Source organism: Peromyscus leucopus, chromosome 20 (assembly GCF_004664715.2).
Source record: "Peromyscus leucopus breed LL Stock chromosome 20, UCI_PerLeu_2.1, whole genome shotgun sequence".
NCBI lineage: Eukaryota > Metazoa > Chordata > Mammalia > Rodentia > Cricetidae > Peromyscus > Peromyscus leucopus.
This window is the reverse complement of record NC_051080.1, coordinates 40,779,861-40,803,268: the sequence shown is the minus strand read 5'-3', so window position 1 is coordinate 40,803,268 and position 23,408 is coordinate 40,779,861. Positions and strand designations below refer to the sequence as shown.

Sequence of the window (23,408 nt, the reverse complement as noted above, 5' to 3'; positions counted from 1 at the left end):
ACTGTGAGGCCCTGATGCCAGCAACCAGGTGATGTGTGTGTGTGTGTGTGTGTGTGTGTGTGTGTGTGTGTGTGTGTGTTGCCCATATACTCACTGAAGCCTGGTCAGGCTTCCAGTGCAGCCCCGTAAAAATAAGTGAGCCCCTCCACCCCCCACCCCACCCCCCGCCACCACATGTGCACGCCAGAAACCATCAATTGTAAAGAGCTATACTTCAGCATTGTTATCACAATTTTTAAGGACTCTCTTCAATGGCTTCCTGTCTGTACTGCTTCTGTTTGGGGAGTGGGGAGGTTGTCACAGAAGCCTTGAATGTCTTTCATTCTCATTTATGAGTCTTCAGTAAATACCACTGCAAAAGAAGCTTCCTTGCCCAGAACATCCGGCAGCAGCATGAATCATGGACTTCCACAGTTTCCAGTGGAAGCACAGAACAGAAACATCCACATGGTCTCTGTTGGTTGGTTGCACAGATCATCGACATCATTATGGCCTCCAAGGGGAGTGGGGGCAATACGGACCATGTACACCAACATGGTCCCAGTGACATCGCATACCAAAAGTATTAATGTGGCCTGTTATAGCAGTACAGACCACAGAGTGCACAGTCCTCAGCTGCAGCACAGAGCATCACTCTGTGTATCACCTGTACCCTGACTGGCATATAGCAGGTGCTTGATAAAAAGTCTCCACTGAGTGAAAAAAATATGATGGCTCAAAAGTCATTTATTGAAATAATATGTGTGTAAGGGTATGATTTGGGGAATTGCTAGCATCTGGAGTCAGATCAATATATTAATCTTTGGTATGTGTAACTAATATTTCCAAGCCAATAGATTGCTTCCTTCAACTTTTCTAACTCTAAGAGCCCCTCTGGAGCATCCATTTTGTGCCAAAGCCATCGGCTTCCCAGTCTCTGACCCTTTTAGTGGAAAGAATGTTGTTTCCAAAACAATCAGAAACAGAGATTCCCTTTGTTGCCTTCACAGCATTAATAACTCCAGTCTTGGTGATAACTAGCCCTTTAGGCTCACGTTCCACTGACCGTAGGAATAAATAGACCTTAAGGAAACCAACTGATTGATTTTTCTGTCCATTAAAAAAATTAAATCCTAACTTATCTGAAATTGGGTTTTCTGGTATCAGCCTTGCCTAAGGTAAATGAATAAAATAAAATCTAAAAATGTGTTATTCATTCAAGAAGTCCTCAATACTTGGGTATGTCCTAAAGGGAATTAAAAAATAAGCACAACTCATCTCTTAGCCTGAAGTAACATAAATGAGATGAGAGAAATAAAACAATTAAATCACACATTGCACATTGGGATTGGGTGCAATCCCAATGCTGAGGAATCCAGAGAAGGTACATACAATCCCTGAAAGGATTTGTCCTGCCCAGATGTGAAAATATAAAGCCAGTCACCAACAGACCTCACACTGCCTAGGGTCCTTGTAGAATGCCAGAGAATTTTCTAGAATGGTATGGGACGTATTCTCTGGTATTTGATAGGCCGAGGGCTATTAGAGGTTTCAGTGTCAGGGAGATATACTCTTATCCATTCCTACCCATTTCTCCTTTAGAGGCCAGGCTGACTGGTAACTGACTGATAACTTAGGCCCTGGTTTACCTGGTAATTCCGTAGGACTCAGTGTAGCACTAAACACTAGATGGTAGTAATCAGTGCTGAGAGCCCCACTGAGCTCCTCCCTGCCTGCCTTTTGTGTTTTGCTTTCAAAATAATGTCCACTCAAGGGATATACTCAGATATTTAAGTAAAATGATGCCTCACATGAAGAAATGTCATACTTACTATAGATAGTCATCTAAACAAGTGTTGCTCTCTACACCGTGCAATGACTTTCAGTGTGGACAGAACCAGAGTTTGCTGGTGATATGGGCACTAACATCTAGAACTTCCCAGGTCTCAGTTCATTCAAGCTTGTTCTCTGCTTCCCACCAATTGAGGATCAAATTGGAAAATGATGAAGTATACTCTTAGATTAGAAGTAGGTCCTGAAAGGTCTCTACCCTTTGTGCTAGGGTGTGTGGATCCTTCATATTGTTGCTGAGAGAAAGGAACTGTGGCCACCGAGTAGGAAATTCACAAAAAGAAATCCCAGATTATTTTAGAGCCACATCCTTCTGACTTAACCCCATGGGCCCAAGGCCAGAGAAAGAAGCTTCCCACTCTACAGGAGGTCACAGGTTGCTGCCAGACCAGACACCAAACATTTGAACTTTTCATTAAAACAAGAAATCAGTTTCTCCTACAGATTGGAAATAAGCTATGATCAGGAATCTGGATGCCAGCAAGCTTGAGGGAAGAGAGTTTCACAGGCTCAGCACTTCTAACATCAACCTCTCCTTTGTCTCTTAGCTGTCCAAGTAGCAACAGCACCCTTTCTTCCCTGCATGGTCCTGTACCAGGAACCACAAGGATCTTACAAAGACTGGTGATGACTGCCCTGCTTTCAAGGATTTATTACCTAAAAAGCTACCCTTGGTGCTCCATCTTTCCCTAATTCAACTGCCTTTATCCAGTTTTGTGTTTACACTTAAGCTACTCCAAAAAATCTGAGAGCAAAAGTCCACTTCCCAATTGCACTAATGTTTCTGTCCTTCAAGCAATACTCATTTTTGCTGTCAAAAGTAAAGGTCTCTATTCTGCATTGAGACAACATAAATAGCTCTGTAAGTTAATAACATTCTGTTTACTAAATATCATTTCTGAAGGTGCTTTCATCCTTTTAAAAATTCACATAAACTCAAATGCAGTTAAAGATGAATGGCTGGATAACATTGTTTCTGTGGCATTACAACCCAGTGTGGACACCAAACAATTAGGAAGCAGGCAAATTTCTAAGAAGTTCTGAATCTGCTTTTGTTTAGAAGAAGAGGGTTGAACAGAAAAATAGCCATGGGAAAATATATAATAAAGTCACTTTCTTAAATGTGAAAAACTCATTTAGTAAAAATGCAATATTTTGCTTTGGGAACTCCAAGGAGAATTGTCTTATGAGAATACATAATCTCATATGAAAATAATAATCTACCAAGAAGGAAAGTTATTAGGTTAATATTCCAACTATCAGAGTCACTAATGTGGATTTCTAAATAAAGCCCATAAAGAGACATTTCATTTATATTCAGGTTCCACTCACTTTCTACTTCCTCTGATTTTTATAGTCACTCATGGGAAACTCCAATTTATGTTAAATAAATAAGCAGAAGCATTGGACTTATTCCCTAAACTTTTTCACATACTAACCAGAAACACATTTGGATAAACATCTATATATGCTCCACAAATTAGTGGCCCTTGATATATTATTTGAAAACTTAAACGAACAAGTCAGCAAATTGTTTTAAATTGCTTATCAAGATTAGAACATGGGATTAAATGATCTTGAAATAGAGTTCATTTACTAAGATGATTATAGTATAGAGAAATGTTTCCTTTATATTATAATTCATCTCATAAATATAAATATTTGCATAATCTGCTATATTAGTGAAATATGTCAGTATCTTTTGTGTTTCCTTGTCAGTCCTCATTTTTTACCTTATATCTGAAAATAGGCACATTATATACAATAGAATTTTGATTAATTGTTAATGTACCTCAAAATGTATGTGCCTAATTATGCTTTCCCTATAACAAGAGCCAATCTCTATCTTTTCATAAATCAAGGTAAATATTTTAGAATAAGAAAGTGTTCATGTAGTACTAGAAAAATATCCTACAGATAATGCTATGGTTCAGGGTTGTATGGCATATGTGTGTTGTGGGATGTCCTGTATGTTGTGAATAAATAAAATGCTGATTGGCCAATAGCCAGTCAGAAAGTATGGGATAGGCAGGACAACAGAGAGGAGAGGCTGAGAGGTGGAAGTCTGGAGGAGATGCCAGCCTGCCGTCCAGGGAACATCATGTAAAGGCAGCAGGTAAAGCCACAGAACACATGGTGACATAGATTAACAGAAATGGACTGAGTATAAGAGTAAGAGCTAGACAATGCTAGGCCTGAGCTAATGGCTGAGCAGTTTAAATAATATAAGCGTCTGTATGTTTATTTTATAAGTGGGCTATGGAATTGCTGGGGCTTGGTGGGACCCGGAGAGAAAAACTCTAGCTACATATGTGTATAGGTAGGTGCAAATGTGTGTGCATGTAAGTGAGTTTGCAAATTAATGTCAAGCATCTTCCTCAACTGGTCTCCACCACATTTATTGAGAAAGCTTCTTTCAATCAACTTAGAGCTCATGGATCCTGCTAGCCTTGCTGGCCCGCAAGCCGCAGGAGCCATCCTGGCTTTTGTCCCCAGTGCTAGGACCACAGGTGCAAATGGCCATGCTCAGTTTTCCAGGTGGGTGTTAGGGATCTCAACTCAGGTCCAACTGAGCCATTTCCTCAGCCCCTGCAGTTCACATATTAAGAGTAGGCAAAACAAATCTCAGGTGTTGTGAAATTCTTAGTCTAACAAAGTTTCAGCTAAAGATATCAACAGACATCTATCAGATCTCTTACTTTATTTTGCAAGTTTTATTAACTTAAACTTGCAATATCCCAAATTACATTAACAGATTCTAAAATGAGGTGCAATTACATTCTATTTTTAGCATCCTTAAAGAAACTGGATGCCATGTCATAAGATTTCTATGCTAAGTCACACTTGGTGTGCACTTTAACATTTTGGGTACAGTGTGCTCTATTAATACTACAGATGATCCAGAAATAAATAAGATACTTGTTTTCATAGGCAGGCTGGCAATTGATTTAGTGTCTGAATGACATGACAATAAGTTAAGTATATTGGAACAATAATTCTTGATTCTCATGAATAATTTTAATCAAACACTTCAAAGCACTTCTGGAATGTCCTACCCACTGCATACACCTTGCATTAATAGTACAAATTTACAAGCCTACCTGAAGCATGTAAAGTAAATTCATTCCTTGATCTTATAACAGCTCCATAATGTTGTCCTGAGTGACACCCCTGGGCCAACACTGTGCACAAGCTTGTAGAGATGTGGACTCTATCGGGCAGATAATGGCTAATCCTCACTCTGATGAGAGTCTGGGTATTATTGCATGTTAGGATAAGGAACTGACTAAGGGAAGTTAAGAATCTTTACCACCAGGAAATCATGTAGAAACAGAAGGACTTCTATGTAAATTTTAGTACCTTGGCTCTGTGCATGTTCTATGGGCACCATGCATGAATAAGCAGGTATGCACAGCCCTATTTAATTGTACATAGTTGATATGAGGACCTCTTTCCTCCTGAAGACCTGGTACTTGAATCAGAGGGATTTTTGTCCTGAGTCACTCCTAGAAATTTTTAGAGCAAGATCCCTGGTTCTTTCTCTATAGGGAGAGACAGGAAGAGAAAACATGGAGAAAGCCTCCATTTTTGAGAGAAGGCTATAAGCCAAACTTGATGATGTAAGCAATCAAAGGACTTAGTGTGATCTGTGTATCTCGGCTCCTGTGATGCCATAGCAAACTCTCCTGAGAGCTGAACCATACCTGCTAGCTACAGTTCAGCCACCAACCCCCACCTCACTATGCTGTGGACCTTAGTTTTCTCTCTTTGACTCAAAAAGACTTTAAGAACTTTAAAAAGAACCTCATGTCATTTTTTTTCATAAAATATACTTTGGTTATCATCTTTCCAACCTTCCTAAAGTGACCAATGAGTTAACAGTGAGTTTGTTTAAACTAAATATAATACAAATGAAAATGTTTACATCATCAGGATGCAGATGTTTGTACAGTAACTTGGAAGAGCAGCAACAGCATCAAGTCCCAACTCTGACCAGGGCCATAGTAAGTGTGCTCTTCTTTGAGGGTCCTTCACCTCTCACAATGGGTCTGGGTCTAAGCACAACTGGTATTCATAGTGTGCTATCTAAAACTCATCCTATAAATTCTAGAATAATGGTTTTAAGATAGAGTCTTAGGGAGACTATGGTTATGTTTTCCTTCATGAAGCAAGAGTTTTGTGAGATGGCAGTATCAGAAACTGCACAAAGTTCAGTAGAAAGAATGAAGAGGACCCACTGTGCAGGTAGAAAAGAATGTCCATATGCTTCTATATGACAGGCTGATACATATCTTCTCTGGCTAAAGCTACAGAGAGCCACAGATCAGAGGGGTGGTAAAGACTATTTCTCCCTCATTGCAAAAACTTCTCTTGATAGCAGTAACACATTAATACTCCTTTCCCTGATTTTGCATTTTATAGAATCATGATGTGTCAATCATAAAAGAAATGACAGCATAGAACATACCTCAGAGTCCTGGAATTCTGTGTTTTACCCTCATTATTTCTGAGTTTTTCCTTAAATATACATCAATAGGACACAAATCTCTGATGCTTTACTGTATCTCTTCCTTTTCCTGCTGTTTGTTTTCTCTAAATGAAATGTTCAAAATATGCATATTAAAACTTTCACCATATATAAATATAGTCTTTGCATATTTTCATCATAATATAAATGTTACGATACTATATCTATAACCCCTGAACTCACTTTTTAAAATTCAGCATTGTCTTATGCTGATATATGTAACCCTAGTTCACCCATTTTTACTATTTTCTAGTATTTCACTGTATTAGTCTGGTTTATATACCACTCTTCTGTGATAATGATTTCTGATTTTTACAAACAATGGTATAATAAATATTCACATACAAGTCTCTTTAGATACTATGAAGGGGTTTTTCAGGATGTGCTTGCTTGCATGTCTAGGTCTCTAAACTCGTGACAGCAACTCATCTCTGCCGTGGTACCTACAGGTTCTACTTCCCCTAGTCAAGTTTAAAAAGTTTTCTAAAGACTTAAAGTGGTCTTGATTTTATTAGACCTTCAGTAAATAAATAATTCAGGGAGGGGAGTACAGTGAGGCTCTATGACATCACCAAGATGTAAGAAGACAAACACTGAACCAGTATCACCAGTCCACATTGCAGCAAATTAATTAAATTTGTGCTGGTTTTGTGCCTACACTGATCCCCAATTCTAAATTCTAACTTAGCTCCTGTCTTAGGGTTTCTATTGCTGCAGTGAAACACCATGACTGAAAAAGCAATTGGAGAGGGCAGGATTTATTTGGAGTACACTGCCATATCACTGTTCATCCTCAAAGGAAGTCAGGACAAGAACTCAAACAGGGCAAGCACATGGAAACAGGAGCTGATGCAGAGGCCGAGAAAGGGGTGCTGCTTCCTGGTTTGCTCCTCATGGCTTGTGAAGCCTGCTTTCTAACAGAAGCCAGGACCACCAGACTGGGGCAGTCCTACCACAATGGGCCGGGTCCTCCCCATCAATTACTAATTAAGAAAATACCCTACAGGCCTGCTTATATATAGCCCCATCTTAGTGAGGCAGTTTTTTTTTTTCAAATGAGGCTCCCTCCTCTCTAGTGACTTCTAGCTTGTGTCAAGTTGACATAAAACTGACCAGCACAATGCATTCCTTGTCAATTTGACACAAAAACATGTTATCCCCAATACCTTACATTTAAAATGTAAAACTTTAAATGTCCCACAATTTTTCCACACACCTATGAACACCTGATTTTCAACAAAGAAGCCAAAATTATGAAATGAAAAAAGTAAAACATGTTCAACAAATAGTTCTGGCATAACTGGATGTCTGCTTGTAGAAGAATGCAAATAGATCCATATCTATTGTCATGCACAAAACTCAAGTCCAAGTGGATCAAAAACCTCAGCATAAATCCAGTTACACTGAACTTGATAGAAGAGAAAGTGGGGAATAGCCTTGAACACATTGACATAGGAGACAACTTCCAGAAAAAGACACCAGTGGTACAGACACTAAGATCAACAATTAATAAATGGGACTTCATGAAACTGAAAAGCTGCTGTAAGGCAAAGGACGCAGTCAACAGGACAAAACAACAGGCTACAGAATGAGAAAAGATCTTCACCAATTCCACATCCAACAGTGGGCTGATCTCCAAAATATATAAAGAACTCAAGAAACTAGATATCAAAAAAGAATTAATCCAATTAAAAAATGGGGTACAGATTAAACAGAATTCTCAACAGAAGACTCTCAAATGCCTGAAAAACACTTAAATGTTCATCATCCTTAGCCATCAGAGAAATGCAAATCAAAACAATTCTGAGAGTCCATCTGTCAGAATGGCTAAGATCAAAAACACAGATGACAGCTTATGCTGGAGAGGATGTGGAGTAAGAGGAACACTCCTGTACTGCTGGTGGGAGTGCAAACTTGTACAGCCACTCTGGAAATCAGTATGGCGGTTTCTCAGAAAATCGGGAATCAATCTGCCTCAAGACCCAGCTTTACACTCTTAGGCATATACCCAAATGATGCTCAATAATACCACAAGGACACTTGCTCAACTTACATTCATAGCAGCTTTATTTGTAATAATCAGAACCTGGAAATAACCTAGATGTCCCTCAACTGAAGAATGGACAAAGAAAATGTGGTACATTTTCAAAATGGAGTATTACACAGCTGTTAAAAACTATGACATGAGGAAATTTGAAGGCAAATGGATTGAACTAGAAAAATATCTAGTGAGGTAACCCGGACCCAGAAAGATAAAGATGGTATGTACTCACTTATAAGTAGGTATTAGCTGTAAAGTAAAGGATAACCATGCTACAATCCACAGACCCAGAGAGACTAGGTAACAAGGAGGGCTTAAGACAGGGAGATGCTCAGATCTCCCTGGGAAGGGGAAATAGAAGAGATCTTGTGGGTGGACTGGGACAGGTAAGGGTGGGAACATGAGAGATCAGGAGTCGGGTGGATGGAGGGGAAGAATATGGAAAGAAATGACTAGAAAGGGGGGATTGGGGCAGGCAGAGGGGAGGTGGGAAGAGGAAGTGAGAGCAGAAGGGGGGCTAAATTGTGGTTGGGATGTAAAATAAGTAAGAAATAAATAAATAAATAGATTTAATTAATTTAAAAAGTCCCACAATTTCAAAAGCCTTTACAAATACAAACACTTTACAATTCAGTCTCTTTTTTAAAAGAATCCAGTGTCTTTTAAAATGTATAGTTTCTTTAAAAAATTCAGCCTCTCAACTGTGGACTCCTATAAAATCAAAAGCAAATTAAGCACTTTTTCCAACAGGAAGAACCAGGGCACAGTCACAATCTGAACAAAGCAAAACCAAACTCCTACAGTATAAATAAATCAAGATCCAACTATCTGGGATTCACTCACGATCTCCTCTGCTCCTCCGAGGGGCGTGGGCCATTTCTCCAGCTCTGTCCCCTAGAGCACACACAGCTTGTCTTCTAAGCTCTGGCTGGCTCCACTGCTGCTGCTGTTCTTGGTGGTCATCCCATAGTACTAACATCGACAAATGCTGCCGCAGCTGGGTTTCACTTTCACCAATAGCCTCTCATAGGCTAAGTTCATGGTGCCAAGTCTCAACTTCTTTGCATGACCCTGTCAGTCCTGGGCCTTCACCTGCTGCTGAGGCTGCACCTTCCTTCACCAATGGCCTCTCCTGGCCCTTCACAGTGCCAGGCCTCAGCTGCTATTCATGATCCTCTCATGCCTTCAAACCAGTGCCACCTGTGTGACTCTTGCACTACCAAGTCCAGGTGCCAGTGCAAGGAACAATCTTGGCCACATCTGGAACACAGCTTCTGTGTGCTGATTTTCAGGAAAGACTTCCAGAAGATTTTACTTCAGTGATGCTGGTCTCTTCTTAATCACCACTAATTTCTCAGCTCCAGTTGACCAGAATCGAGTATCCCAACAAATCAAAGATTTCAATTTAGTAGTTCTGGGATCTTGTTAATCATGGCTGATTTGTCAGCCCTTGCTACCAAGAACCACAGAATCTTTATTCAAAATAACAATGGCCCTGACAGAGTGCTTAAACTTCCAGCTGGAACTTCACAAGCCAGGCCCCCACCTTATGCATTGCTCTCTACATTCTTCTTCCAAGCTCCACAGAAGAGCTCACCGAGCATTGAACTTTTCTTGGTTTTTCTTGCACAAAGTTCCAAAGTCCTTCCACAGTCCTCCACAAAATAACATGGTCATTGTCACAGCAATACTCCACAATCCTGGTACCAACTTGTCTTAGTTAGGGTTTCTAATGTTTCAACGAAACACCATGACCAAAAAAGCAAGTTGTACAGGAAATGTTTTATGTGGATCACACTGCCGTATCACTGTTCATCATTGGAGGAAGCCAGGACTGGAACTCAAACAAGGCAGGAACCTAGAGGCAAAAGCTGATGCAGAGGCCATAGGGGCATGCTGTTGTTTACTTGCTTGCTCATCATGGTATGCTCAGCCTGCTTTCTTATAGATGCTTTAGGTATTAAAAATACAGCCACACTTCAGCCTGAGGATGACTGTCCTGTTCTAAGAATGTCTTAGAAAACAAAGCACTGAATGTTTTGTAGTAATTTCACTCAAATTAAGCACACACACAAAAAAGTACTTGAAATGTAAGTTTCAAAAGCAGGACAATGTAGCAAGCTATATCTTTATAAAAACATAAATAATTTTTTCTATAACTAAAAGCCTGTTAGCTTTAAAGTCATTTGGACCATAGTCTGATAGCCTAACAGGCAGACAGATGGTTTTTGAGAGTCTATTAGTGGGCACTGAGGTCCACACTTTCCCATGAAGGTAAGTCTAGAAACTATTTAACTTATGTCTATGTGAGCAGAATATGAACTGTTATTTGATTTGTTAGATTTTTCAAGAATTAAAAATCTAGACATTTACCAAAAAAGAAAATTCTCAGATAATCAGAATCATTAACAGTAAACAACATAGAAACTTACTCAAGATGTTCAGAGAATTTTTATAATGATCTTGGTCATATTATTAAAGATTAAAACTCAAAACTTTTAGTTCCTAGTTCTCTGTGCTTTTATTAAAATTTCTGGATTAAATTACCATATAATACTGCTCTTGTCTTTCCTGCTCTAAAAATAGTTTCTAGAAATATATGTGATGGCCTTGGTAGTTTTATAGTCTATTTTTGTACCTTTTGGGCTTGTTGCTATCCACTCATCTCTCCTCAATATAAACCTGCTTGTCATCATTAGACAAGTACATCTTGCATACTCACACTCATTTGTCTTTGCTTTTCTTGTTTCTTATCTAACGAACAAAGCAGCAACAACAACAAAGTTTGTTATATGTGAATCTTTCTTTCTTAATTGCCATGTCTCTGAAAGCTTATGTGATTACCATGCAGAATCACTCTACTTCTCCTGGTTCCCATATTGCTTACCATGCTCCTCATCTGACTCTCTGTGTTGCCACCATCGGACCCTGTCTTGGGAACACAATAATGTCAATGCAGTAGCACACTGCTGAACCTGTCACTTGACCGGTACTGTCTTCAGGAATGGGGAAACAGAACTTGGACAGCCCTTACTGTTATCAAACTCAGTACATTTGTTTGACAGACCAGGTGGAAGACATTGATGGATTTGTAGAATTAAACTGAAGGAAGCAAGATACTCCCAGCAGGTAGAATCAGAGTGGCTCACTGTTGACACTTTGTGACGTTTGGTGTCACTGTGTAAGAAGATGTGACTGCCTTCTATGAAATTAGCCTCAGTGTGTCAGTGTGTCTAAACCTATAGTCATCACTTTCTGTCTCCAGCCAGTTTCTTCCCCAGTCTTCCACTTTCTAGAGTATCACTTCATTTCTCTAGTAACTCAAACTTAAAACACTTTATAGTCTTTGATTCTTTTAATTTCACCTATTATATCCAGAAGATATTAATTATTATTTTAACTTATTTGCTCCTCCATTTCTGAGGCCAAATCCAAACTACTGGCCCCTTAAAATCTGGACCCTCTCAGGTCTTTCTCTTTCCCCACACATTTGTCATACAGTCAAGGAGATGCTCTCTGGAAATGACTTTATTTGTAAATGTGTAGAAAATTTCCCCAACTGTGACCCATCCGACCCTGTCCTAGGTTTTCATCCTATTCATACACTGCCTTCCATTCACCTGTCACTCATGCCATCATTGTCATCACCCACGCCACCACTGTCACCCACGCCATCTCTCCCTACAGTTCAAAAGTGACCTATCTAGCTTTGCCACCTATCTAGCAATTGAAATGATTAAGAATTTGTATCTTTTCAACTTGACGAGGCCACAGAATGCCTAGAGAGCAGACTGAACATTACTTCTGTGTGTGTTAGTGAGGATGTTCCCAGAAAAGATTAACATTTGAACTGAACAATTTGGACTAGCATCATGCAACAACTGAATCAACACTGACTGATTCAGATGAGACATCAATTTTTCTTATTTTCAGCATTCCTGGTTCCCAGGCAATTTAACCCAAAATGGAATCTATACAATCAGCTCTTTAGCTCCCAGGTCTCTGAAAAAACCACCAAGTTTCCTGGGTCAGAGGACAACTCTGTAGTTTTATTTTCTCCTGCAGTCTTGTGGCACCCAGGGATGGAGCTAAGGTGTTTGGGCTGTTCCTAGGGGCCTCTACCTATTGAGCTGTCTCACTGGCCATAAATATAACTTCTTGATTCTGATGTAATCAAATTCAATAGTGATTTTGTTCATTGCTTTGATTTCCTGAGCCATATGAAGGTGCAGCAGCTCTCATTATGAGGTCTAGGGGAGAGAGGGATTACATGCTCAACATTCAGATTATGTTCTACAGTCCAAATGTTCTTGAATTGAATAAGTCTGTGAATATACTAAAAATCATTACACTATGTTTCTAATGGATAGATATTATTTATAGTAGATAAATCTTTTTCAAATAAGCTATGTTTCTGCTTGGTCTTGACATAAGAGAAACTCAAAAGAATACAAAATACTTTCTCTGCCACAGGAAATTAATCCATAAATACATTCAAGTGTTACTGGTAGGTGACTGCTAACTGGCTATATATCCATGTCCAGGCATTATAAGGGCTGAGTAAAGCTGAAGCCTGAGAGTTGATAATACCTTATTTAAAAAGTCACCCATCATAGTTTCTTTCTTAAGAGAATGGAAGAAATAGGGGGAAAAAAGAAGGAAGATGGAAGTAAAACAATATGAGTTGAGAACTCACTAAGAAATCTAATGGAAAATGGTTACATTTTCCCACAGTATAAATCATGCATATCATAATCAGTCGTGCCAGTGGATGTGTTGTTTAAGATTATAAGAGTGGAACCACGGGTGTAGCACAGCTAGAAGAGTGCTTGCTCAGCAAGCATGGAGCCTTAGCAGCACAGGAAGCAGGTGTGGGGACACACCTGTGACCCCAGCCCTCAGGAGGTCACCCTTGGGTACATAGTGAATTCAATACTAGCCTAGCTTACATGAAATCTATATGTCAAAACCAGGTAAAGAGGGGGAAAGAAGGAGAGAAGCAGGACTAGATTAAAGAGGATAGCCAATTGAAATAACAAAGAGTACCTCCTAGGGGAGTCCCAATGCTGCTGCCAAGACCCAAAATAGCCATCTTGTGAATTCTAGGCAGCAGCATCACTGCAGATTCTTCTCCCCTCTCCCAGTGGGGTACTTTGACTGGCTCCAGGTGGACATTCTCCAGACCATCTTGCTGTAGGTTTTGGTACATGATTTGGATGGCTTTCTCTAGGTTCTTAGAGCCACTCAGTCTGGGCCCAACAGTATCAACTAGAAGTCCCAAACGCTCATAGGACCGGTTCTGGTATTTACCATAAACAGCAAGGTTGATAATTGCTTTAGCAACATCTTCATAGCTGGCTATTTCATTTTTTATTTCTTGAAATGTTCTCTGAGAAATGTCATTCTTGTATATAGCTTTTCCAGAGTTCAGGGATAAAAGGTGAGCAACACCAACAAACACGAAGAAAGGGAACTTCATTATTTCCAGTTGTTCTTCTTCCTGAGAGAAATAAATAAGAAACATATTTTAGGAAAAAAGAACCTCACAGGCATCTGCCCATAAACCATGGCCTGCTTTTCAAGCAGCATTCCTCTGCCTTTTCCAACCATCATCCGACATTCCCCATCATATTCAAGCAATATAGTTCCTAGGAATAGACAAGTCGAAGAACAATTGGCTTTATTAATAGGGTGGTGTGTATCAAACCTATAGAATCACTCATTACTAAAGGACAGACAGACAGATAGATAGACAGATACACATACAGAGAGAGACAGAGAGAGGGAGGGAGGAGAAAGGGAAGAAGCATGGTAAAAGCGATGCTGCCTACCCCTCCCTCTTAATGGAGCACTACTCAACTGGAGGTCCATCTTTCCTCTTAGTGGAGCACTACTCAACTGGAGGTCCATCTTCCCTCTAAATGGAGCACTACTCAACTGGAGGTCCATCTTCTCTCTTAATGGAGCACTATGCAGCTTGGGGTGCATCTCCCCTCTGCCCAAATGAGCTTTCTTCTTTACCTGAACAACTTGACCTTTGAGGTCATCTCAGATGTCATTTTTTTCTCAGTACATTTCCTAATCCCATTTCCACTAAAAATACCTGATTCTTTTCAACAATATTTATTCAGCTATATTCCAGGAACTGTGATATGCTTTTAGAAGCAGAGAACTAAAACAAATGCAGAAACAAAGAGAGATTTGTTAGTCTTTAGCTCTGTGATACCCATCACTGACATGATAGTAATAAAAACAACATAACGCATTTTTGTAATAATTGCTATGTATCAGGCATTGTCCTCAGTACATTGCTCTTGTTATTACATTTAATTCTCCTAGTGGCCTCACTTCTGGAGGCACACTCTCACGACCTTTACAAATAAAGTGTATTAGCACAGACAGACTAAGAAGCTGGGAATACATAAAGTTTTTCCAGTTCTAAGCGCTGTGCTAAACGGTGCTGCTCACTTAGCACTGCAAGGAGTTCGGGTCCACAGAGTAACACGGAGACTGAGAATGAGTGTACCTAGTGCAGCTCAGTGTGGGAGCCAACTGTCCCATGGGCTCATTTTAACTTAATTAACATTAAATACAATTTAAAATTTAGTTCCAAGTCATTCCAGGCATTTTTCAAGTACTTAGTAGGCACATGTGACTAGTGGCTTCCACACCACACAGCTCAAACAGAATTAGTATCATGGTGGAAAGTTTGGATAATATCGAGTTAGACACCTTTTAAATTGTGCATATCTTGTGGCTTGACTGGCCCTTCCAAGAGACATATCAATGTTTAATTGGCATCAGTAGAGTTATTGGGTAGTGAGACCTTTAAGTTTAGGTCTTGAAGTCCTACTTAATGAACCCCCCTGAATGAACCGATGTTTTGTCACAGGAGTAGGCTCTGTATAACCTTCTCTTCACAGTCTCTCATGTCCTTCTGCCACATCACCTTGTATTATGTTGTTAAACAACAACAAAAACACTTTATCAGATTTTCCAGCCTCCAAATCAGTGAGCCTATAAATTTCTGTTTATTACTAATTGCATAGTCTATGGTATTGTGTTACAAAGCACAAAAGAGACGAAGACAAGGTTTTTCAAATCTAACAAAAAAGTGTTTTTTATTTCCTTACCTTTATCTAATTCATTGTTACCTCATTTTACAAAGATATTGGTCTGCAAAGCATTCAAAACCTGAAAGCTAGTCCTATACCACAGATCTTGGAAACATAAAGTGTTATACAGATACATTTCAAATTCAACTGACAATAACTTTTAAAAATGGCACCAACAACCTCTTTAAATTGCCTTTCTTCATCCCTTCATCTCTCTGCTTATCTGTCTGTCTTGCTCTTCCTCCCTCCTCCTCTTCTTCTACCTCTTCTTGCCCTTATACATATATTTCTAATCTTGTAGACATGCAGTATTTGAAATGTAGCTAGTCCAAGCTGAAATAGTTTTATTTTGCAGGTTTAAAAGTATATGACTACTTTGATTTTAAAGATGTAAATGTGAGAACAAAAGTATTCCAGATATGCTGGATTACTTAAAATACATGATTAACTTCATTTATTTGTCTTTAATACTTAATGTAGTATTAAGGTCAACAATGCTATAGCTCCATTCAGTTTTACACTATTCTTCAAATTCCCAATATTTCAGGACTTAGGGTCAATACTTAAATTGATTCTCTTATATTGCAACTCTCTTCTCCTCACCTTACTTCCATTCTCCTGCAAAATACCTCCACTCACTCTTCAGTGAGAATGTTTTAAAAATAACATGGAGCCCTATCCAACCAAACCCCCAAGCCGTTTACATTATCTGTGCTTCCATCATAACTGATGTTGGCATCTATGTTTGTGTATAAATTTGTCTCTCGACCCTCAAAACAAAGTATGATAAATGGTAACACTACACCTTCAATTGCTAGATCCTATGTAGTCATTCTGTACCTTTTCATATCTCTCTAGGTATTAGCTTCCTTAGAGTATGAGAGTGGCCTTTCCTCCTTCACAAACAAGCTCTAGAAATAAAAACTTGCTATAATACTTAAGAATTGTGAAAAGTATGGCAACTCTGCATTGTGGCTGCTTTTCTTTCTTATAATTGTTTATATACGTTTTTTGTTTGTTTCCATAATCACAATACCTATGTACACCTTTAAAGGTTAAATTTTGTTAAATAATAAAAATAATGAAAATATTTCACCAGACTATATTTTTCAGATAGGATTCACTAATTCTCTGGCTACAGTCCTGGATTATTATGGAGAAGGAGGTTTAGCAGCACCTGCATGCCTCACTCTGTGTGTCTGATTGTGACTGTGGCATGACCAGCTACTTCAAACTCCTGAGACTTTGGCTTTTCTGCCATAATGGATTTAACCTCAAACAATCAAAACAAATCCTTCCTATTAAGCTTCTTTGCCAGAGTTTTCACATGGCAATAGAGGAGAAAATAATATGCTTATCAAATCTTTTTGTTGTTGTTGTTAGGGTCCCATTTGGCCCCTCACCAAATCTTTTACTATTAGCACTGTACCACAGAATAACTCTAAAAGATCAGGGCTAATCTTAGAAAAATCAAAATGCACAACTTTATCCTATGAATGGTAAATATATGTCATTTGGGTGCCAAGAAAAGAGAGACTTAGATCAAGACATGAGTGGCACAACATTGAAGCCCGCTTTTCTAATGGCCCACAGAGCATGGGTACTCAAGTTGCAAAGGCTCACAATAGGCTCTGCAGACATGAAGGACTGCACATCCATCTCTTCTCAGTACAATGACCCTGGGCAGGGGCAGAAGGATTGGTGAAATCAAGCAGGCTGCAGTGGTATTTCTTTGGAATCCACAAAGGGAAAAAATTCTGTTAAGAACAAAGACAAATACTATTTCTTGACTGAAACATTTTATTTTCTCTTTATTCAACTGGAAATGGACTTTTCTTTCATTTTAGGTCCTAACTTTTTGTCAATTCATTTGACAAAAGTTTATTGAGCCATTTTAAGCTAGAGACTAAATATATGAGATAGTATCAAAGAACTGCCAAGCATCAGAAGAGACAGAAAGGAAAAGCCCTGCAACTGAGGTAGTCACAAAGTCTAGGTCAAAGAGGGCAGTTGGGCCTATGGCATACAGTGCTTAAACTGGGATACAAGGGAAGCAGGAGCTTCTTGATGGGCACCTGGAGAAGGTGGAACTGACATTCAATAGGAAACAAACATGCAAAGGGAGGGAAGCTTAACAAAATGTAGCCAGACACAACAAAGAAAGTGGTAAGTAGGTGGGTAAGTGGGAAAAAACAGGGAAGACACAGCAGCAACAGGAAGAAGTATCCCCAGGAAAACATGGAAGACACAGCAGCAACAGGAAGAAGTATCCCCAGGAAAACATGGAAGACACAGCAGCAATAGGAAGGAAGTATCCCCAGGAAAACATGGAAGACACAGCAGCAACAGGAAGAAGTATCCCCAGAAAAACATGGAAGACACAGCAGCAACAGGAAGTATCCCCAGGAAAACATGGAAGACACAGCAGCAACAGGAAGGAAGTATCCCCAGGAAAACATGGATGACACAGCAGCAACAGGAAGAAGTATCCCCAGGAAAACATGGATGACACAGCAGCAACAGGAAGGAAGTATCCCCAGGAAAACATGGATGACACAGCAGCAACAGGAAGGAATTATTCCCAGGAAAACATGGAAGACACAGCAGCAACAGGAAGGAAGTATCCCCAGGAAAACAGGGATGACACAGCAGCAACAGGAAGAAGTATCCCCAGGAAAACATGGAAGACACAGTAGCAACAGGAAGGAAGTATTCCCAGGAAAACATGGAAGACACAGCAGCAACAGGAAGGAAGTATCCCCAGGAAAACAGGGATGACACAGCAGCAACAGGAAGAAGTATCCCCAGGAAAACATGGAAGACACAGTAGCAACAGGAAGAAGTATCCCCAGGAAGACACAGCAGCAACAGGAAGAAGTATCCCCAGGAAAACATGGAAGACACAGCAGAAGCAAGGCAAAAGTATCCCCAAGGAAACATCACTGTGTGGAGCTACAGACAGATGTAGCCAAGTGTCTTGGAGGCCCTGACAACAGCTTGTGAGCAACAAATGCTGACTCCTCATCCTCCACCGTGAAGCCAGGGAGAGATCTCCAGCACACCTGTCCTGAGTACAGAGAGTGCACACAGGACCCACAGGACCATGTCAGGACATGAAGCCAGGGAAAGATCTCCAGCACACCTGTCCTGAGTACAGAGAATGCACACAGGACCCACAGGACCATGTCAGGACATGAAGCCAGGGAAAGATCTCCAGCACACCTGTCCTGAGTACAGAGAGTGCACACAGGACCATGTCAGGACATGAAGCCAGGGAAAGATCTCCAGCACACCTGTCCTGAGTACAGAGAATGCACACAGGACCCACAGGACCATGTCAGGACATGAAGCCAGGGAAAGATCTCCAGCACACCTGTCCTGAGTACAGAGAGTGCACACAGGACCATGTCAGGACATGAAGCCAGGAAGAGATCTCCAGCACACCTGTCCTGAGTACAGAGAATGCACACAGGACCATGTCAGGACATGGGCAACATGGAAAATATCCCAAAGTCTCAAAAGAGACTTACTGATTACCTATCGGTTATTCTGTAAATTTCTCAGAGAGAAAAAATGTACAAGTAGACAATGCATTAGTCAGGAATTCATTTTCAAAGAAACTCAAGATTTTCTTCCATTTAAAATCCCCCAAATACTAATAACCTAACTGAGAAAAAATGACCCAGCATTCTTTCATGCAATTATAGAACTACTTAAAATGCCTAAACTTAAGCTGCACATTTTAAATGTTCTTTATTCTTACACAAAAAATGGTTGAAATCATGTTCCTTTTCTTGAATTCAAACTATAGAAATAGTAAATGGAGTATCCTTCAAAATGTTAAACAATTATTTTTAAAACTCATGCTGTATTGTGTCTTTGAATTAAGAAAGTTTAAACATGCACACACATGTACATATACACACATATAGTAACAGGTAACTTTGGAGCACTATTTTAGAAAAATTTGTTTTGAATTTTGCATATATTGCCTTCATAATCCATAGCTACAGTCTCTTTCACAAAAACAGAACTTTAGGATGTCATTTTCTTTCTTTTCTACTTAAACCTGAAACCCAAAGTAACATTTCTCATACTCTGAATTATATCCTAATAATAGACTTTTAAATTGAGGAAAGAAAGCATAATCCTTTGCTTCCATTTCTAAACATTTTTCCTGAAAATTCATTGTTTGAAAATGTCTCTGGCTCTGATAAAAATTCCAGAATGAATAGACCAGCAAGATGGAGAAAGACACAGAGGCAATGGGGTGTGCTGAAAGATGGGAGTGAGATTTAGAGTCTGCTGGGTTTTATTCATTTTTATTGTATCAGTTACTTTGTCTTCTAAAACCTGAATGTAGTAGTTATATAAAAATGTAAACATTTCCCCTAAATCTTTTATTGGTGATCAGGATTCACTGCTATAAATACAACTCTAAGTCTTTAATCAAGAGCAGGGGTCAGATTAAAAAAAAAAAAAAAAAAAAGGCCAGAAATGCTAAATCCTCCCACAGATGCTGGCCCACAAAGATTCACTTCACAATTCCTGGGAACCCCCTGGATTTAGAGTGGTTATCTTTAGTCATCTTAAGGAAGAAATTTGTCTGTATTAAACTCAAAGCTTAATTAATATTGATCTTACGATTCCTGTAGCAAAAAACAAGAATGATTCAAATTCCCACTACTAATGGTGAACACTGAATTACATATTCGGTGTTCTTTCTTTCTTTAGTAGCTGAACTGAACCTCAGGTAGGCTAGGAGTACAAAGTGTCTAGCTCAGTTGTTCAAGCTAGTTAGTCTCCATATGGATGATGCTATGCACAGGAAGTATTTTGAGTATGTATATTGTGGAGGGCAATCATTTAAATTGTAATATAGCTGTAAGAATCTTAACAGGATATATACGTACTGCTATAAGGATGACAATCTCTGTAGGAAAGACACTCCTATATTATAACTGTTTTTGTTTTTGTGCCATTTGATTTTGAGGCAAGGTCTTCTTACACATCCCTAGGTAGCCTAATACTCACTATGGTACAGAGGCTAGCCTTGAACTCACACAACCCCCCACCCCTGTCTTAACTTCCTAAAATCTGAAATTATAGGAATGCACCACCATACTTGGCAGTTTTAACACCAGTTATCAGAGCCTTGAATGTAACTCTTTTAGACATAGGAATACAAAGTCATTTTTGTACAGCTATACTGCAAGTATCTTTTCAAGAAATAATTATTATACTGTTTTATTCAAAACTTTACTAAGAGCTGCTGGAACACCAACACCCATGCCGTGTGCAGCACAGAAACACTGCTGTCATGCCCCGGGTGCCTCTGTCACTGTCATCACTTATCACAGAAACTATTTCATTCTTTTTTTCTACTGTAGCCATGCCTCAGAACTCACATTTAAAAAATACATCATTATAAATCACAGTCCTTTAATCTCTCTTGTATACTGCAGCCATGATAACACATTGATTATCTGAAAATATACATAGATCAAATACAATGTTCAGGAAACTAAACCAAGGTTTGCAATTGCTTTTTAAGAGTCATTGTGTTTCATGAGATGGAGAACTAATGATATAGGGGAACTGAATTAAGCAATCCTCTTCTCCCCCCTTCCAGTTGATCTTCTAGCCAGAGGAAGTCTTATGACTCAATCAGGAAGGGGTCATAGATGCTACATCTCTATTTTATAACTACAGGAACAAGTCCAGGAGAACTCATCCTCCATCACTCAACAGCAAAACCACTACCATTCCCTTTACTTGAGGAAAGATAGCCCATTTATCTCAGCCACTGTCACTTCAGTTTTATGCTCTTCTGGTCCATGAACACAGTTCCACAACTCAATTTCTCACATATGGTCTGCATAGCTTCCCCAGTGCTCAGAAAAGTCTAAACATCCAGCGCCAGACACAGATTCTTTGACTCCAAGCCTTCTCTTCTATTTCCTACCCTAGTCTAGTCCCACTGCTAGTCACTACATTAGGAACAACACTGGACTCTTCTCTCCATCAGGGAGAAGAAGTGAATACTTGGCTGAAGTTACCCCTTGCGCTCTTTCTTGACCACCCCTCCTTCTTTCCACTCACCCCCAGTTCACCAGCTCAGAAATTCACTATCTTGTATTGAACCCTATCTCACCATCTTGCATGTAGTATATTTTCCAGCTGGACTGCTGTTTTGCTGCAAGATTTACATTAAATACAATTCAAATCACTCTTAGGTTTAAAACACATTTCCCTCTAAGCTGGGTAGTGGTGGCACACGCCTTTAATCCCAGCACTAGGGAGGCAGAGACAGGTGGATCTCTGAGTTCGAGGCCAGCTTGGCCTACAGAGCAAGATCTAGTACAGGCACCAAAACTACACGGAGAAACCCTGTCTTGAAAAAAAACCAAACAAACAAACAAACAAAAAACCACATTTCTCACTATTTGCTACTCAATGTCACAGTTATATTTGTCCTCTCCCAAATTCATGTTGAAATGCTATCTTCAATGCCACAGTATTATGAAGTGTTGCTTTGGGAAAATGATGAAGACACAAGGGCTCTGATATTATTAAATGATATTTAGAACCCCTACTAAATGGCTTAAAGGTGAAAACAGTGATATCTTGTTCTGTGTATTCCACCATGTGAGGACACCATACTCATCCACTCTGGAAGATACAACTAAATCCATTCTTGAAAGCAGATGCCCTCACCAGATACTATATGTCAGTATCCAGATCTTAGACTTCTGGCCTCTAGAACTATGAAAACAATCCTCTTCTTCAAAAGTAACCTAGGTGGAAGTATTTTTGCTTAAGCAACACACATCTGTGAATACAACCTGCTGTCTTCATAAGTCCCTATGCGGCAGACCCAGCAGGCTGTTTGCCGCAGCTTGTATCTTTATGCATCTCTGGTTTTGCTTATATTGTTCTCTCTGCCCAAAGTGATATTGTATCAATTCTTGCTGGAAGAAGTTGGTGCAGCTTACCAGTCTCTAACTCTTAGGTATAGCTGGTTGCTGAACACCTCATGCTACTGTTCCATGTTTCATGTCTGTCACCATGCTAGACAAAAAATACTTAGTGATAGTATTTCACTTATATAAAAATTAATTGAAAAAAAAAAAAAAAGCCAGACAGTGGTGGCAAACACCTTTAATCCCAGCACTTGGGAGGCAGAGACAGGCGGATCTCTGTGAGTTCAAAGCTAGCCTAGTCTATAGAGTGAGTTCCAGGACAGCCAGAGCAGTTACACAGAGAAACCCTGTCTTGAAAAACAAACAAACAAAAATTCATTCAACATGTTTCCCTCAAGGAATGTGTTTTGTTTTTACACACAACCAAATACACAGTATCTGTCAGTAAATATTTATAGAATAACCTAACATACTCATCAGGCAAGCATTCTTACTTCTGTACATGGCTCGGATTCATCACTCTAACAATTACTTTTCTCAGACCAATATGTGTTTGCACCTGCTTGAGTGTATTCAAAAGTTTCTTCTACAAAGGGAGTTGGAAAACCTGAGACTTGGTCTGGCTATCTCTCTCAACACCTGTGAGTTTTAACAATTCATCTGAAGTGTTTCTTTATATGTTACATATAAAATAAGCATTACCTTTCTGCTCTAATAATTTATTATGGATTTTCTTAAATATTTAACACCAATCACATTTCCCTTTACACTCCTTGCTACCACCTAAGTCACCTTAGATCACACTCTCAATGGTTCACATTTTAAGTCATCATTCAATCTACTGATTTAGTGTTTTCTCCCACAAGCCAATTGAAACTGAACTTACTAAGGTGATTAAGAATGTCTTTGCTCCTAAATCCAATGAGCACATTTCTGTCTGTGTCATAACTGAGACCCATGTCCAACAGGGC

The 23,408-nt window shown here is 39.4% G+C and overlaps 1 protein-coding gene across 3 annotated transcripts in view; it reads right to left on the bottom strand.

Annotated features, from left to right (window-relative positions):
* Cpq (carboxypeptidase Q) overlaps window positions 1-23,408 on the bottom strand; it is a 434,594-nt gene that overhangs the window by 324,892 nt on the left and 86,294 nt on the right. For all 3 annotated transcript variants that reach the window (XM_028893764.2, XM_028893762.2, XM_037197721.1), the window contains exon 2: window positions 13,446-13,899. In XM_028893764.2, the coding sequence (XP_028749597.1) occupies window positions 13,446-13,878 (433 nt within the window). In that variant the 5' untranslated portion in view covers window positions 13,879-13,899. The remainder of the gene's footprint in view (window positions 1-13,445; window positions 13,900-23,408) is intronic.